The following is a 19,521-nucleotide window of genomic DNA, read 5'->3' as shown; positions in this document are numbered from 1 at the left end:
CTAGTCAAATCATACACATACTAAAATTCAATTTGGGGAAAAAGAAATACTCCATCTGAACACGTTCTTTTTTGTTGTTAATATATATTTCTAGAACTGTGAATTTTGCCTTCACAGTATTTTTATCAGAACCATTACCGTATTTTCTCCCCCTTCAAAAAAATAAAGCCTAGAATTTCTGGTTACACAGAATAACTGTGTAACAGTTTTAGATCCAGAAATTTTATTTCCTTTGACTCATGTGCAAATTAGTAACTGCTCTCTTCTTGTTCTTTATAAAAACGATTACTATTTTCATTCTCTAAGAACAGTGTCCTCATTTGCAACCACAGATTTGCCTCAATCCAAGGAACTTCCCTGGTTAGGATTTTTACTTTTGAGTGGACTTTGGGAAGTGACCAAAGTCTGCACACTTTGATTCATGTTAGTGCTTTCAATGAGCCACCCAGGTGCCCAAGAGTAAACTTTCTTTTAAAAGGGTAAAAATTCAAACAGCATTACATATTTATCACCTAACGTCATCAACTTAAACAAATAGAACATTTTTCTTTCCATACCTTCGGGGGGTCTCTGCAACTGGGATTTCCGATAAAACAACATGTAGGCACTTTCTTTACCCTGAAACTGCTGTTCAATATCTTTTTCCTTGATTGGTTGGACTTTGGAATCATTTATATCAAACCAGTGGGGACAGGAGTTTCTGTCATTTAATCCTGGGGATTCTGAAGTATGCATCTGGAAAAGGTGTTGATTCTTCTTTTGGAAATCGGACTCAGCCTGGAGAGAACCATTCTTCAAGAGACTAACTGTACTTTCATCTGCACTGAGCAGAAATATCTGAGAATGAAGCTGTAAGAACTACAGAGAGACAAAAAACAAATACTAAGGTTAATAAAAAAAAATTTTTTTAAATAAAAAACTACATCTTCCTTTCTGTGACTAAATATTTGAACTTCACCTTTATTTTTGGCCTACCCAGCTAAGAAGGGAAAAAAAAAAATCCGTTTGAGTCCTGATGAGACATTTAATAACAATCAGAGTGCTCTCCTTTAAACAGTCTAATAGTCACATCAAGGGAGAAAGCTGCCGTGCCACAAGCCAAAAAATAATTATACCTCAATAACACTAGTTTTGAAAAGTACTTTACTAAAATAGATTAGGCAGAACAAACACTTTTGAGATGTTTCAAACAGAATATAAACAGAGCATAAAACAAAGGCAATCACAACAGTGAAACGTTACGGAAGAGAATTTCAAAACTAGTGACTCAGACAAACTCTGTCTGAATAATAAAGGAATAAAGTAATAAAGGAATAAAGTAATAATCATAAGCTGAAATTGTCATTTAACATGGACTAAATTGAATGTTGCCTGTCCAGGAAGCTGACAGGTTAGCTCAGGCAATCAAAGCACAGAAGGCTTAAGTCTTAATCCTAAAAACTATTAATCAAGTTCTCGCTAAAGGGTTAGAAAGAAAAAACCACTCTTTCCTCGTTGCCTATCCCCTCTTTCAGCCCTACTCTTGTCCCTTCTCACTGCCTGATTGCTGTGTGGCCTTGCCTCACAGCACGAAGTTACTTTATGCAGGAAACCACCTGGGAGGTATGCACAACATCTGCTTAGTCCATCAGTCAATATGGAAAGGTGACTCTCTCATTTTCCACTTGGAAGAATGAATGTGCAGCAATGCCAACTCTCTCATCAAAGTAGGATGGTATCACCAACAGAAGGGAATGAGTATATGACCCAGACAGTATTGTTAACACTGTGTATAAAAGACAGTAAAAGAGTTTTGTAGCTGATTTGTTTAGGTACAATCAAATAACAGTTGGAAAACCTGGAGTAATGAACTTTCTGGTTAGCCATTTTTTTCTTTGTTTAATAATTGAGGATTAATTCTTTTAAGCCTCAAACTTGGCACAATCTGGTCCCAGTAACAGCAGAGAACTTTTATTGGACTAACTTTCCTGATAAGAAATTATAAACTCTAGACAAAATAATGAAAACAAATGTTCGGAGAGTAACCAAAAACAGGCATAAAACAGGGGACATAATCCTTCAAAGGGAAGCAAACTCGATGAGTTTTACATTAACCCACTGCTTCCCAGTTTGTAGCGGTAGAGGGGTTCAAGCAAAGGGCAGGAGTCTTACTGAGCCAAGGAAACAGAATTTGAACATGCCAGAGAGGCTAGAAAGTGAAAGAGCCGTATAAAGGAGCCTCAAATCTACTCCAAATCCCCCTAGAATCCTTGGCTGACTTCTGAACAGTATATGCACAATCCAAGATGCACAAAACCCCACAGGAAGCAACAGCTGGTAGATTCTATCTGAGCACAGCCTTTAGCATCCTGCTGCTGGATAGAAGAACGTGGAACTAAAGTCCTGGCAAGTTAGAGGAGTATGACAAACATCTCAGGCTTTCCACTGAAATCCCAGAAGGGCCATACCTTAGGCTGGGGGCTGGCAAACTTGTAAAAGGTTGGACAGTAAACACCTTAGGCTTTGTGAACTTAAGAGGCAAACTTGAGGACATTATGTGGGCACCTATATAGCTTTTTAAAATAAATAACCATTTAAAAATGCAAAGAGAGTTCTTAGCTCAGGGCTGTACAAAAACAGGCAGTGGCCATATTCTGGCAACCTCTGTCTTAAGAGGGAGGACCAGGCGTGTCTCAGGACTAACAGCAACACTGCAATAGGCCCACCCTACAAACTGTAAAATGAAGCTACCAGAGGATCAAGACGATTCAAAGGTAATTTAACAGCCTGGTATGACATACTGTGAAACTCTTTAGAGAACAGCACCCATAGGCAATATAAGACTAAATGACATGCAAACAGGACAGTGTTTCTCATAATCAAGAGATGACACGGTCAATTCACAAGAGAAAAAAAAAGTTAATAGAAATAGACCCAGAAACGATCCAGACATTATGATACTGAGAAATTATTACAAATACTTAATTTATATAGCTTAATAAAGCCAATTAGACTTTCAAAAATGTGGGGCGCCTGGGTGGCTCAGTCGGTTAAGCATCCGACTTCAGCTCAGGTCACGATCTCGCGGTCCGCGAGTTCGAGCCCCGCATCGGGCTCTGGGCTGATGGCTCAGAGCCTGGAGCTTGCTTCTGATTCTGTGTCTCCCTCTCTCTCTGCCCCTCCCCCGTTCATGCTGTGTCTCTCTCTGTCTCAAAAATAAATAAACATTAAAAAAATTTTAACAAAACAAAAAAAATGTATTTAATTTATAAGAAAGGATGAACAGAGTGGGTTCAGATAGGGAGTTTCAGTGGAGAAACGGACACTCTCCATTACAGCTAAGTGGAAATTCTAAAGCTGAAAAATACAGTATCTAAACAAAAAGTTCACTAGCTGGGCTTAATGGAAGACTAGATATAGCAGGAGAACCAATGACCTTGAAGATGAAGCAATGTAAATTATCCAAATTGAAGGAGAGGTAAAAATTTTCAGAAAAAGAAAAAAAAAACCCAGTTATCTAACATCTGTGAGGAAATCCAGAATGTTCTAATACATATGTAACTGTAGTCCTAGAAGGAGAAGAGAGATAATGGGGCAGACGATAAATTAAGAAGACAGTGGCCAAAACTGAAGAAAGACTTTAAGTTACAGATATAAAAAACTTAGCAAATACAAAGCAATTAACGCAAAGAATACCATACTGAGACACATTATTGTTAAACTGCTAAAACCATGGGGGGCCTGGGGGGCTCAGTCGGTAAGGGCCAACTCTTGGTTTCAGCTTAGCCATAAAACACTGCCCTGACAGTGTGAAGCCTGCTTGGGATTTTCTCTCCCCTCTCTCTCTCTCTGCCCCTCTCCAACTCACACTTTGTTTCTCTCAAAATAAATTTTAAAAATAACAAAAAAGAAATAAACTGCTAAAAATCAAAGAAAGAGAAAAAAAATCTTAAAAGCTGGCAGAGAAAAGGACACATTACGTTCAAGTCACGGAACCAAAATAATGGAAGCCAAAACATAATGGAGTGTCATCTTTAAGGTACTGAAAGGAAAAAACAAAAAACAAAACCTAAACCAGAATTTTATATCCTGCAAAAATATCCCTTAAAAAAACTGAAGACAAAATAACAATTTCAATCAAACAAGCCGAGAATATTTTCACCAAGACTCGAAGAGGGACATTCTCAAAAGACTTGAAGTTCTATTACATTCCAGGGCAGTGATACCAGATGCACGGCTGAATGTGCAAGAACCAGTGAACACCAGAATAGATAAGCATAAAACACGATTTTTTCATTCAGTTTTTTAAAAAGTTGCTTGGGGAGCCTGGGTGGCTCAGTCACTTAGGCCTCCGACTTCAGCTCAGGTCTCGATCTCACAGTGCTTGAGTTTGAGTCCCACATCGGGCTCTGTGCTGATAGCTCAGAGCCCGGAACTTGCTTCGGATTCTGTGTCTCCCTCGCTCTCTGCCCCTCCCCCATTCGTGCTCTCTTTCTCAAAAAAATAAACATTAAAAAAAAAAAAAGCTGCCTGAGTGTTTAAAGCAAAATTTAATAATAATAAAAATAAATAACGTAGAGTGGAGTTTACCTGTAATGGTAAAACATAAGACAACAGCAGAAATGCAATTACACCACTGTGAGCATGTTACACTGTTCATGAAGTGGTGTGCCATGAATCTGTAATTGGTAATACGAACTTACGGATAATATGATCCCTAGAATAAAAAAACTACAGAAATACAGCTATTAGCCAACAGAGGAGATAAAGATGAAATACTAAAAATCACCTGATTAATCTAAAAGGTAAGTAAGAAGGAGCAAAAAACGGGTGGCAAATAAAAACCAAATACCTCGATGGTAAATTCAAACTCAACCATATTAATGCATTAAAACCAAATGGACTACACATTCTAATTAAAAGAAACTTATCAAACTATTATCTGATAGAAAACAAACAGCATAGAAGAATCAACACATACAAAGTTACTTTCTTAAAGAGTTTAACAGATGTGATGAACCCCTAGCAAGACTGATGAAAGAGAAAGCCGAAACACCCAAATTATCAAGATCAGAAATGAACCAGGGAACATCCGATCCTATGGACAGTAAGAAGGTAACACGGTAATACTTCAAACAACTTTATGCTAACAAATTATGCTTTAAATAAAAGGAGAGATTACTTAAAAATCACAATTATCCCAAATAAAAAAGAGCCAACTTCACACTGCAAGAGACACACTTATATAAAACAGCTTGCAAGGTTACATCAATACTAGACAAGGTAAATTTCAAGGCAAGGAATATTAGCAGAGATAAAGGAAGGGCACTGTATGTCAGCAGGCCATAAAAATCCAAAATGTGTATGCACCTAACGGTGTCACTTCAGGGTACATGAAGTAAAGTTGTCCAAAGTAAAAGGGGGAGGGAGAAATCCACCATTGTAGCTGGATATTTAAACCAAAAGACACAACCAAAAGACAGAAAAATTAGTAGGGACAGAGAAGAAAACAGAACACTATCAACCAAAGTGACACAGTTGACATTTACAAAATATATCCCGCAACTGCAGAAAATAACTTTTATGGTAAATTCTGAATATTCAGCAACACAGACCATATTCTGAGGTGTGGAACAAATCTCAATAAATTCAAAAGAATTAAAATCAGGGAGAGCATGTTCTCAAGAGTACAATGGAATTAACTAGAAATCAATTTATGGATATAACAAAAAGATAAAAAGAAATCCCCAAATATCTGGAAATTAAGCAACACATTTACACACACACACACACACACACACACACACACCACAAGGGAGATTAAAAAATATTTTGAACAGAATGATAATGAAAACATGTCAGATTTGGCTGCAGCTAAATTAGTGCTGAGAAGGAAATTGACAGCTTTAAAAGCATCTATTAAAAGGAAGGTTTAAGGGCGCCTGGGTGGCTCAGTCGGTTGAGGGTCCAACTCTTGATTTCGGCTCGGGTCATGTTCTCATGGGTTCATGGGTTTGAGCCCCAAATTGTGCTCCATGCTCTATGCTGGCAGTGCAGATCCTGCTTGGGATTCTCTCTCTCTCTCTCTCTGCCCCTCCCCTGCTCATGCTCGCTCACTCTCTCAAAATAAATAAGTAAACACACATTTTAAAAAAGGAAGGTTAAAAGCAACTCAGATACCAACCCAGGAAACTAGAAAAAAGTTGATCAAATTAAATCCCAGAGGAAAAAGGAAGGAAATAATTAAAAACAAGAGCAGAAATCAATGAAATAGAAAAGAGATGATCCATAGAGAAAATCAAAAGAGGCAAAAGGTTTTGAAAAAGTTTAATAAACCTGATAAACCCCAAGCAAGACTGATGGAAAAAAGTGAGAAAATACAAATTACTAATATTAGGAATGAAAAAAAGGAAACAACTTCAGGTTCTATAGACACTACAGAAAACACAAAATATTGTGAATAATTTTATGCTAATAAATTTGACATCACAGATAAAGGAACAAACTCCTTAAACAACAAAATTTTCCAAAATAATGCAAGAAGAGAAAATCTAAAGAACTCTACAATAAAACAAATTTAAACTATAATTAAAAAACCTTACTCCAAAAAAATTTCAGGTCTCAAGAGAACAGAAAGCCCAGATGTAAAACCACAATTATATGGCCAATTAACCTTTGACAAAGGAGGCAAGAATATGCAATGGGAAAAAGACAGTCTCTTTAACAAATGGTACTGGGAAAACTGAACAGCCACATGCAGATGAATGAACCTGGACCACTTTCTTACACCATACACAAAAATAAAATGGATTAAGGACCTAAATGTAAGACCTGAAATCATAAAAATCGTAGAAGAGAGCACAGGCAGTAATTTCTCTGACACTGGTTGTAGCAACATCCTTCTAGGTATGTCTCCTGAGGCAAGGGAAACAAAAGCAAAAATCAACTATTGGGACTACATCAAAATAAAAGGCTTCTGCACAGCAAAGAAAACCAACAAAACTAAAAGACAACCCACCGAATGGGAGAAGATATTTGCAACTGACATATCTCTGATAAAGGGTTAATATCCAAAATATATTAAAAAACTATATAATGCAAACACCAAAAAACCCCACCAAATAATCCAATTAAAAATGGACAGAAGACACGAACAGACATTTCTCCAAAAACATACAAATGGTCAATAGATGCATGAAAAGATGCTTAACATCACTCATCATCAGGGAAATGCAAATCAAAACCACAATGAGATATCACCTCATACCTGTCAGAATGGCTAAAATCAAAATCTCAAGTGTTGGCGAGGATGTAGAGAAAAAGGAATCCTCGTAAACTGTTGGTGGGAGCTCAAACTGGCACAGCCACTGTGGAAGACAGCATGGAGGTTCTTCACAAAGTTAAAAACAGAACTACCCTACGATCCAGTAATCACACTACTGGGTATTTACCCAAAGAATAAGAAAACACTAATTCAAAGGGACATAGGCACCCCTGTATTGACTGCAGCGTTATTTACAAGAGCCAAACTATGGTAGCAGCCAAGTGTCTCCATTAATAGACGAATGGATAAAGATGTGGTACTTCTATACAACGGAATATTATTCAAATGAAATCTTGCCTTTGCAACAACATGGATGGAGCTAGAGGTTATTATGCTAGGTGAAGTCAGTCAAAGACAAAAACCATACGATTTCACTCATGTGGAATTGAAGAAACAAAACAAAAAAAACAGAAGAAATGAGCAAAGGAAAAAAAGAGACAAACCAAGAAACAGACTCTTAATGAGAGTGAACAAACTGGTGGTTACCAGAGGGGAGGTGGCTGGGGGGATGGGTGAAACAGGTGAAGGGGATTAAGAGTGTACTTATGATGAACACTGAGAATACAGGGAACTGTTGAATCACTATATTGCACAGCTGAAACTAATATTAACACCGTATGTTACTTACACTGGAATTAAATAAAATACCATTTCAGGTCTCAATAGCTTCATCAAACATTTAAGAAAAAAATTATCAATGTGAGAGAATTCCTCCAAAAATATAAAAAAAAGGAGTATTTTCCAACTTCTGAGTCCTATATAACCTTGATACTAAAATCTGACAAAGACTTTACAAAAAAAAGAAAATCAAGACTCGTATCTCTCATAAATGCAGACACGAAAATCCCGAATATGAGCTAAATGAAGACAGCAATATAGAGAGTATCATGACCAAGTGGGATTATTCTCAGAAATATAAGATTTGTTTAACATTAAAAAGGTCAATCAATGGAATTCATCACATTAACAGAAAAAAAGGTGTACAAGACAAAAAAAACCCACAAAACTGAGTCAACATTTGATAAAATCCAACCTCTACTCAAGATGAAATGATCAGTCAACTATGAATTAAAAGCTAACTCCCTCAAAATTACAAAAGGTATTTATATTTTTCTTTTAAGTATTCTGTTTATTTTCGACAGAGAGAGAGAGAGGAAAAGGGAGGGAGGGAGGGAGGGAGGGAGGAAAGAGGAGAGGGAGAGGGGGAGAGAAGATCTAAAGGGCGCTCTGTGCGCAAAGCAGAACCCAATGTGGGGCTTGAACTCACGAACTATGAGATCATGACCTGAGCTGAAGGCAGACGCCCAACCGACTGAGCCACCCAGGTGCCCCAGGGTATGTATATTTTTTAAAAATGTGCACAACTAAGATCATACTCAAGAGTAAAATACCGAGACACTGACCCAATTATTTTTTGTTTTCTTAAAAATTTTTAATATTTATTTTTGAGAGAGGGAGAGAGACAGAACACAAGTGGGGGGGGGGTGGTCAGAGAGAAGGAAACACAGAATCTGAAGCAGCCTCCAGCCTCTGAGCTGTCAGCACAGAGCCCGACGTGGGGCTCAAACCCACGAACCATGAGATCATGACCTAAGCAGAGGTTGGAAGCTTAATTGAGCCACCCAGGGGCCCTTACCCAATTGTTTTAAAGGAAAACCTGGAGGGGGGGGCGGAGTTAAGATGGTGGAGTAGTAGGGGGAACCTGGCCTTGCCTTGTTCCTCGAAAACAGCTAGATCAACATCAAATGATTCTGAATTCACACCTAGAAAATCAATCGGAGGATTAAGAGAACATTCTGCGCATCTTGAGGGAGGAAATGTGGCAGGTGCAGGTGCAGTGACATGAATTAGGGGACAGAAGAGCTGTGGTGCACGGTAAGGGAGGAAGCCCTTTTTGCGGAGAGGAAAGGGAGAGGGGTTAGAGAGACGTCATGGGGTTCGTGCAAGAAAAGCACTCCTCCAAACCCAGTGACTGGGGAATCAGGAGGAATGGACTATATCACCAGTTTCTGCAGAGTGGAACTCAAAGTTGGAGGTTATCAAAGTCTACAGCATTCACAGGAGTTGATCTCGGTGGGCAGCTGTGCTCCTGGGGAGGAGGAGGGCAAAGGCCTGGGAGAGGACAGTGGAGTGTGGGGATGCCCCAGGTTATACTGGGAGAGAACGTTCCATTCCCTGGAGTGCATTAGGAAGAGAATATATTGCCTCTTCAAGGACAAAAGACCTGGCTGGCGCCTTTGAGCAGCCGTTCAGCACCAGGGGACAAAGGTGCAAACAGAGGGTGGATAACCTGGCCGCAGCTTTTTGCTGTGCTTCACCATAAACTCCAGGCACCTGCTCGGCCGTGCGACTGCTTTTCTGGGACAGGCCGGCACCAGGCGCAGCGCTGCAAGAATGCGACGCTCCCTGGAGGGGAGTGGATCCAGCGTGTGCAGGGTCCTTTAAAATTTGGAGTTCCGCATCCTAGCTGCGTGCCAAAGATAACCACAAGAGATAAACCAAAGGCTGTGTGTTGACGGCCTGGGCACAGAAGGGTTGAGAGCAGGGATCTGACAGAAACCTGGGACACAGAAGGGGAGATTGTTCGCTGGTCTGTGAGGACTCCCTGAACAGTGGCAGATGTGAGTTCCTCTCTCCTCTCTGGGGAAGAGAGCAAGGTGACACCATCTTTCTCCGCCCGCCAGCAAGGCCAGCACAGCGCCCCCACCAGCGGAAGGTGGTACTGCTTACACCAAACCACACATCCTGTCCCCTACAGGTGCATCTTTTTTTTTTTTTTTTTAAATGCTTTATTTTTGAGAGAGAGAGAACCAGTGCAAGTGGGGGAGGGGCAGAGAGAGGGGGACAGAAAATCTGAAGCGGGCTCTGCACGGAGGGCAGTGAGCCTGATGTGGGTCTTGAACTCTGAAACCATGAGATCATGACCTGAGCCAAAGTCGGAGACTCAACTGACTGAGCCACCTAGGTGCCCCTGCAGGTGCAGCTTTACTCGGGCAGGTCTGACTGTGAGCCAGCACGGCAAGACTCTCCCCCAGAGGACCAGCACGCCCCCCAGCTCCACATGCACCAAGTCTATGGAACATAAAGTGCTCTGAAGCATCACCTTCAGTTCTGGGGGAAATAGGACCAGGTTTGTTTTTTTTTTGAATCAGGCTTATAGTTATTTGTTCATTTGTTTTTTCATTTCCTTTTCTTGTTGTCTGGATCAGGCTTTTTATTTTTTTCCCCTTTCCTTCTTTTTTTTGGAACTAGGCTTACAGTTTTTTGTTTGTTTGTTTTTTTTGTTCCTTTTCCTTTTTTGAATCAGGCTTTTTAAAAAAATCAGTCTTATTTTAACAAACAAATCAAAGCACACCTAGTTAAAGGTCCAAATGCTCCCCACTGCAAGCAAGGATGAACTCTGCATAGGACTGACCTGGGGGAAAGAGCAGCCAAATCACAAAGCAGAGTGCACACAGCATACACCGGAGTGCTTCCTGAAGCGCTAGGCCTGGGCAGCCCGGACGTGACCCCTTTTCTTAACACAGCATTACTCTCAGGAGCAGGACGTGTAAGCTTTCGTAACATGCAAAAAACAGAAACCTAGACAAAATGGCAAGGTGGAGGAATTCTCCCCAAAAGAAGTATCAAGAAGAAACCACAGCCAGGAATTTGCTCACAAAAGATGTAAGCAATATATCTGAACAAGAATTTAGAACAACAATTTAGTCATAATAATACTAGCTGGGCTTGAAAAAGCATAGAAGACACCAGAGAAACCCTTGCTGCAGAGATAAGAGACCTAAAAATCAGGCTGAAATAAAAAATGCTAACTGAGATGCAAAACTGACTGGATGTATTCACAAGGAAGATCAAAGCAGCAGGGGAACGAATAGGTGACACAGAAGATAAAACTACGGAAATAATGAAGCTGAAAAGAAGAGGGAAATAAAACCACTACATCACAAATACAGACTTGGGGAATTCAGCAATCCATAAAGTGCAATAATATCCGTATCACAGGGGTTCCAGAAGAAGAGCAGGAAAAAGGGACAGAAGGTTTATTTGAACAAATTATAGCTGAGAACTTCCCTAATCTGAGGAAGGAAAGAGGCATTCAAGTCCAAGAGGCACAGAGAACTCCCCTCAAAAATCAGCAAAAAAAACTCAGAGCACCTGGGTGGCTCAGTCGGTTGAGCGTCCGACTTGGGCTCAGGTCATGATCTCGCAGTTTTTGAGTTCAAGCTCCGCGTTGGGCTCTGTGCTGACAGCTCAGAGCCTGGAGTCTGCTTTGGATTCTGTGTCTCCCTCTCTCTACCCCTTCCCTGCTCTGTCTCTCTCTCTGTCTCTCAAAGATGAATAAACGTTAAAAAAAAATCAGCAAAAAAACAGGTCAACATCAAGACATACCACAGTAACACCTGCAAAACACAAAGATAAAGAGAGAATTCTGAAAGCAGTTAGGAACACAACGTCCTTAACCTACAAGAGCAGACACATAAGGTTAGCAGACCTGTCCACAGAAACCTGACAGGCCAGAAGGGAGTGGCAGGAAATATTCAATGTGCTAAATGGGAAAAATACGCAGCCAAGAATCCTTTATCCAGCAAGGCTGTCATTCAGAATAGAAGGAGAGATAAAGAGCCTCCAAGACAAGCAAAAACTAAAGGAGTTTGTGAACACGAAACCAGCTCTGCAAGAATTATTAAAGGGGACCCTTAGACAGGGAAAGAGAGACCAAAAGCAACCAAGACTAGAAAAGAACAGAGACAATCCACAGAATCAGAAACTTTACAGGTAATACAATGGCACTAAATTCATATCTATTGATAATTATTCTGAACGTAAATGGACTAAAATGTTCCAATCAAAAGACACAGGGTATCAGAATGGTCACAAAAACAAGACCCATCGATATGCTGACTCACAAAAGACTCATTTTACACCCACAGACACCTCCAGATTGAAAGTGAGGGGTGGAGAACCATTTCTCATGCTAACGGACATCAAAAGGAAGCTGCAGTAGCCATACTTAGGCAAACTAGATTTCAAATCAAAGACTATCATAAGAGATGAAGAAAGGCATTAGATCATAATAAAGGAGGCTATCCAACAAGAAGATCTAACTACTATTTATGCCCCTATCTTAAAAGCAAGCAAATGTACAAATCAATTAATAACAAACTTAAAGAAGCTTGTTGATAACAACACAATAAAAGTAGGAGACTTTAACACCCCACTTGCAGTAATGGGCAGATCATCTAAGCAGAAGATCAACAGGGAAACAGGCTTTGAATGATACACTGGACCAGATGGACTTAACAGATATAATCAGAGCATTTCATCCTAAAGCAACAGAATACACACTCTTTTCGAGTGCACATGGAACATTCTCCAGAAGAGATCACATGATGGGTCACAAATCATGCCTGAACCAGTACAGAAAGACTGAGATCCTTACCATGCATATTTTTAGACCACAACACTATGAAACTTGAGGTCAACCATAAGAAAAAATTGGGGAAGCCCTCAAATACATGCAGGTTAAGGAACATCTTACTAAAGAATGAATGGATTAACCAGGAAATTAAAGAAGAAATTAAAAAAATAAATGGAAGCAAATGAAAATGAAAACACGACAGTCCAAAACCTTTGGGATGCAGCAAAGGTGGTCATAAGAAGTATTATATATTGTAACACAGGCCCTTCCTCATGAAGCAAAAGTCTCAAATACACAACCTAACCTTACACCTAAAAGAACTGGAAAAAGAACAGCAAGTAAAGATGAGAGCAGAGACAAATGATACAGAAACCAAAAAACCAGCAGAACAAACTGATCAATGAAACTAGGAGCTGGTACTTTGAAAGAATTAAAAAAACTGATAACCCCCCTAGCCAAATTTATCAAAAATAAAAGAGGACCCAAACAAATAAAATCACAAATGAAAGAGAACACAACCAACACCACGGAAACACAATTATAAAAGAATATTATAAGCAATTACATGCCAACAAATTTGACAATCTAGAAGAAATGGATAAATTCCTAGAAACATATAAATGACCAAAACTGAAACAGGAAGAAATAGAAAATTTGAATAGACTCATAACCAGCAAAGAAACTGAATCAGAAATACAAGATCTCCCAAAAAACAAGAGTCCAGGGCCAGATGGCTTCCCAGGGAAATTCTACCCAATATTTAAAGAAGAATTAATACTTACTATTCTGAAACTGTTCCAAAAAATAGAAATGGAAGGAAAACTTCAAACTCCTTCTATAAGGCTAGCATTACCTTCATTCCAAAACCAGACAAAGACCCCACTAAAAAGGAGAATTACAGACCAATTCCCTGATGAACATGGATGCAAAAATTCTCAACAAGATCCTAACAAATCCAACAGTACATTAAAAGGATTATCCACCACAAACAAGTGAGATTTATTCCCGGGCTGCAGGGGTGGTTCAGTGTCTGCAAATCAATTAACGTGATACACACCTTAATAAAAGAGAGGATAAGAACCACATGATCCTCTCGATAAATGCAGAAAAATCATCTGACAAAATATAGCATCCATTCTTGATAAAAACCCTCAAGAAAACTGGGACAGAAGGAACATACCTCAACATCATAAAAGGCCATATACAACAGACCCGTATCATCCTCAATGGGGAAAAACTGAGAGCTTTTCCCCTAAGTTCAGGAACACAACAGGACGTCCACTCTCACCATTGTTGTTCAACATAGCACTGTAAGTCCTAGCCTCAGCAATCAGACAACAAAAAGAAATAAAAGGCATCCAAATTGTCAAGGAAGAAGTCAAACTTTCACTCTTCACAGATGACAGGATACTCTATGTGGAAAACCTGAAAGACTTCACCAAGAACTTCACTGCTAGAACTAATTCAGCAAGGTTGCAAGGATATAAAATCAATGTACAGAAATCTGTTGCATTTCTATACACCAATAATGAAGCAGCAGCAGGAGAAATCAAGGAATCAATCCCATTTACAACTGCACCAAAAACCATAAGATACCTAGGAATAAACCTAACCAAAGAGGTAGAAGATATGTACTCTGAAAAGTTTACAACACTTATGAAAGAAATTGAAGACACAAAGAAATGGAAAAACATCCCGTGCTCATGGACTGGAAGAACAAATATTGGTAAAATGTTGATAGCACCCAAAGCAATCTACACCTTCAACCCAATCCCGATCAAAATAGAACCAGCATTCTTCTCAGAGCTAGAACACACAATCCTAAAATTTGTATGATACCACAAAAGATCCCGAATAGCCAAAGTAATGTTGAAAAAGAAAACGAAAGCTGGAGGCATCACAATTCTGGACTTCAAACTGTATTACAAAGATGTAATCATCAAGACAGAATGGTATTGGCACAAAAACAGACACATAGACCAATGGAACAGAAAAGGGAACCCAGAAATGGACCCACAACTATGTTGTCAGCTAATCTTTGATAAAGTGGGAAAGAATATCTAATGGAAAAAAGTCTCTTCGACAAACAGCGTTGGGAAAACTGGACAGCGACATGCAGAAGAATGAAACTGGACTACTTCTTACACAGTACACAAAAAATAAACTCAAAATGGATAAAGACCTAAATGTGAGAGGAGGAAACCATCAAAATCCTAGAGGAGAACACAGGCAGCAACCTCTTTGACCCTGGCTATAGCAACTTTTAACTAGACACATCTCCGGGGGCAAGGGAAACAAATGCAAAAATGAGCTCTTGGGACTTCATCAAGATAAAAAGCCTCTGCACAGCAAAGGAAATAATCAACAAAACTAAAAGGCAATCCACAGAATGGGAAAAGATATTTGCAAATCTGATAAAGGGTTAGTATCCAAAACCTATAAAGAAATTAGCAAACTCAACATCCCCAAAACAAATAATTCAGTTAAGAAATGGGCAGAAGACATGAATAGACATTTCTCCAAAGAAGACCTACAAATGGCTAACAGACACATGAAAAATGCTCAACAACACTCATCATCAGGGAAACACAAATCAAAATCACAATGAGATACCACCTCACACCTGTCAGAATGACTAAAATTAACAACTCAGGAGACAACAGACATCGGCAAGGATGCAGAGAAAGGGGAACCCTCCTACACTGTCAGTGGGAATGCAAACTGGTGCAGCCACTCTGGAAAACGGTATGGAGGTTCCTCAAAAAATTACAAATAGAACTAACCTATGACCCAGCAATTGTATTACTAGGTATCTACCCAAAGGATAAGAAAAATACTGAATCAAAGGGGCACATGCACCCCAATGTTTATAGCACTACTATCAACAAAAGCCAAACTGCAGAAAGAGCCCAAATGTCCACTGACTGATCAATGGATAAAAAAGATGTGGTGTAAACACACACACACACACACACACACACACACACACACACACACACAGAGGAATACTACTGAGCCATCAAAAAGAATGAAATTTTGTCATTTGCAACGACGTGGATGGAACTGAAGTATATTAGGCTAAGTGAAATAAGTCAGAGAAAGACAAATATTGTATGATTTCACTCATACGTGGAATTTAAGAAAACAAAACAGATGAACACAGGGAAAGGGAAGGAAAAATAAAATAAGATGAAAACAGAGAAAGAGGCAAACCATGAGAATCTTACCTACAGAGAACAAACTGAGGGTTGCTGGAGGGGGTGTTGTGTGGGGGATGGGCTAAATGGGTGACGGGCATTAAGGAGGGCACTTGTGATGATGCTATTGTATTACAAGCCCTTCTTTTTCTGCTTACTTCTTGATTCTATAAATTATTTGATTTGATAACTTAATAAGTAACTTAACTGAATTTTAACCATTAAATAAAAAAAGTGATTTTATTTTCACCTAATTCAAATTTCCTTTGCAAAGCAATCATAATAAAATTTCCCGGGATGGGACCTCCTATACAGATGTCATGTATTACCTTTCGCAGTGGTCCATACTGTTTTCTGTACTTCTTGTTCCAAGATATTCCTATCTTTTTCAAGAGTTTCTGGCCCAGCTGATCAACAGGAATCAGATTACTCTCCTCCTTGTGAAAGAAACACAAGATCATTTAGGAAAATTTGATGAGATGTAAATGTAACATTTACAAGTTCAAAGGGGCCAATAGGATTATATCTAATTAAATGTGCCTATGACAGCTGAACATGGAAGTGGATTAACCATAACTACTTTAAAATAAAAAAAGTTTTTTACAAGTAGATTAAGCCTCAGTTTAGAAAACCTGAATTGTGCTTTCCTGTGCCAAAGTTCAAACATTTAAGGAGCCAATATCCAAAGAGTATTCTGAGGTTTGGTAAATTCCTGATATTTTATGGGATGTTTACAAGAGATATTTAAGCGCAAAAAAGGATTATCAATATCTTTTCCGAATGTTTCCAGATATAAAGCAGTTCTAAAAGGGAAGAGGAAGTGACTGTTTGGGGCTGAAATGTACCCCCTCCCCACCCCCACATTCATACATTGACTCCTGAACCTTCAAGATCTCAACTATGACTATATTTGGACAGGACCTTTAAGGAAGTGATTAAGTTAAAAATGAGGTCATTAGAGTGCGTCCTAGTCCAATCTGACTGGTGTCCTTATAAGAAGAAGAAATAATGGACACACAGAGACACTGGGGATGCACATGCACAGAGGAAAGGCCATGTGAAGACACAGCGAGAAGGCAGCCATCTGCAAGCCAAGAAGAGAGGCCTCCGGAGGAAACAAACCTGCCGGCACCTTGATCTTGGACTTCCAGCCTCCAGAACTGTGAGAAAATAAATTTCTGTTGTTTAAGCCACCCAATCTGTGGTATTCTGTTACGGCAGCTCTAGCAAACTAATACAGTGGCCACAGACCAATGCAGTTAAAGGACTCAGACTAGGTCCGTGGTAAAGAATTAAGAAAAATTGTTCACAGGAATGAATAAATACATAAAAGGAGACCTACCACCTTTACAACACAGCACTAAGCAAACGTTAAGAGTCACAGACTTGAGGTATTATCAGCGTATCAGTATTAGGAATGAAAAAGAGGACATAACTTCAGGTATTACAGGCATTAGGAAGGATAACGTGGGAAAATAGCAAATTCCAAAACAATATGTGAAGTGAATCCCAATTCCATTCAAAAGGACAGTAGTACCAAAAAACCCTATAACCCAATCCCAATATATATATATATGCATAAACACAGAGAAAAAGCAGAATGTAAAAAATATGCGTCAAAGTATTAACAATAACTGGATATTTGATTTATATTTTTATTATCTTGATATATTTCCTAGTATTTTTTCTCTCAAATTTTCTACCACAAATATGAATTTTTTTATAACCAGAAAGTCTCCAATAAAAAAATTATAAAAATAGACACAGAGAATGTCCCAAAGGAAAAAGACTGCCAACAGTACCAGAATCAGTTCTATCAATGAAATTTCATGTATCTATGTGCATGTCTGTAATACACACACACGAAAATATAAACTCTACCTGTAGTAAGATTGCTTTTAGAATTATCAATGGATCATCGTCAATCTCCTCTTTATTCTGGAGATCTGGTTTACTTTTTTCCTCCTAGAAAGGAAAACAATAAAAAGGTTTCTATCATTACTCCCTTAAAAGGTAACTAACAAAAGAGAAATGTTTGTGCCACGGAAGTTTCAAGAGGGAGAAGGGATAGTAACAGCATCGTAATAACTTATATATACTTTGGAATCAGGCAGACCTGGCTCTGAATTCCAGTTTTGGTTGAATAATCCTGAATAAACTACTTAATCTCTGCAGATCATTATCTGCAAATGGAATTATGAGATAAGCCTCCAGCACAACACACGCTCGGCAGGTTCTGACATTCTCCCAGTAAGCACCACCCCAGCTGCACCCTACAAATCTTGACAGGTTGTGTGTGAATCACTAGCAAGCTCAGCTTCAGGCTCCCTTCTATTTCCCAGTCGTCTTAAGTTTTCACCCCATTCTATGAAGTTATTTGGGAACATATCAAAATAAGGTATTTTTTTTTATTGAATTTTTGGTACATGCCATCTTGCAAAAGCATTTTGATTTGACTTAAAACCATAAACACAAATAGACCTAAACAATTAACACAAGACCAAAATACAGAAAGAGTAAAACAATATGGTACATTAAGTATAATCATCTTTACCAATTACTAAAAATGCTGGATAAAGTAAACTCAACAATAAAAAGCAAAGGCATCTTTTTAAAACACACACTGAATTAGCAAGAGAGTATCAGGGAAATCCTGAGGGAAAAAGTGAAACGGGAATCCAGGGAGGAAATCCAGAGCTGAGGCCTCCAGCCGTCCAACCTGGCCGATGCAGCTTCCACTTTGATGCTCATACAGGACATGGTTTGGGAGGCAAAGCCTCAAGACCTCCAAAAGTACGGAGTTGAATGACTGGTTTTCCAAACAACCAGTTTTGCAGTTCTCTGACACCATCTGGGTGTCCTACAATTCAGTCCAGTTCTGATACGAACTTCACTCAGTCCCACAGGACTGTCCCCACTTCAGACAACAGCCACAAACGGGGTCCTGCGCAGGGTCCAGGCCACCTGTGCTTTTGCCTGGCTGATTACAAATTCTAGGGTTCCTACAACCCCCACTTCAGGTTTGAGAATTTCCTGGAACAGCTCACAGAACTCAGGAACTTGTACACCCTGTGGACAGGGTGAGGTCGGGAAGGGTCCTGAGTACAGCAGGAACCTCTGTCCCTGTAGAGTCGGGGTGGGCACCCTCCCTGCACATGGATGTGTTCACCAGCCCACAAGCTCCCTTAGTCTCCTTGCTTCAGAATTTTAATCAAAGTTTCAGTATGCAGGCATTACCGATGGACTGAATTCAATCACCAGCCCCTCCCCGGGTCAGGGACTGGGGCTAAAAACACCAACCCTCTAAGCATGTGGTTGGTTCTGCTGCTGATCAGCCCTCATTTCGAAGGTATCTAGGTTCCCACCAAGAGTCACCCCATTAGCATGAACTCGGGTATGGTTGAAAGGGGTTCGTTATGAATAACAAAAGACAAGCCTATCACTCAGGAAATTTCAAGCTCTATTCCAGGAACCTGGGGCAAAGACAGAATATAAATATGTATTTTTTAATTATACCACATAGACAGACTTCAGCAAAATGCTAGAAACCTGAAAAGAGCCACCCTCTCAGTATAAACATGGCCTAGAAAAATCCACCCCAC

The 19,521-nt window shown here is 39.4% G+C and overlaps 1 protein-coding gene across 8 annotated transcripts in view; it reads right to left on the bottom strand.

Moving 5' to 3' along the window:
- The window catches only part of USP40 (ubiquitin specific peptidase 40), an 88,171-nt gene that overhangs the window by 48,543 nt on the left and 20,107 nt on the right, over positions 1-19,521 (bottom strand). For all 8 annotated transcript variants that reach the window (XM_049614643.1, XM_049614644.1, XM_049614642.1 and 5 more), the window contains 3 exons: positions 17,801-17,884; positions 16,249-16,356; positions 558-858 (listed from right to left, as the gene is read on the bottom strand). In XM_049614643.1, the coding sequence (XP_049470600.1) occupies positions 558-858; positions 16,249-16,356; positions 17,801-17,884 (493 nt within the window). The remainder of the gene's footprint in view (positions 1-557; positions 859-16,248; positions 16,357-17,800; positions 17,885-19,521) is intronic.

This window comes from Panthera uncia (genome assembly GCF_023721935.1).
Source record: "Panthera uncia isolate 11264 chromosome C1 unlocalized genomic scaffold, Puncia_PCG_1.0 HiC_scaffold_3, whole genome shotgun sequence".
Classification (NCBI taxonomy): Eukaryota; Metazoa; Chordata; class Mammalia; order Carnivora; family Felidae; genus Panthera; species Panthera uncia.
Note: the sequence above shows the minus strand (reverse complement) of the source record. Positions and strands in the feature narration are given on the sequence as shown.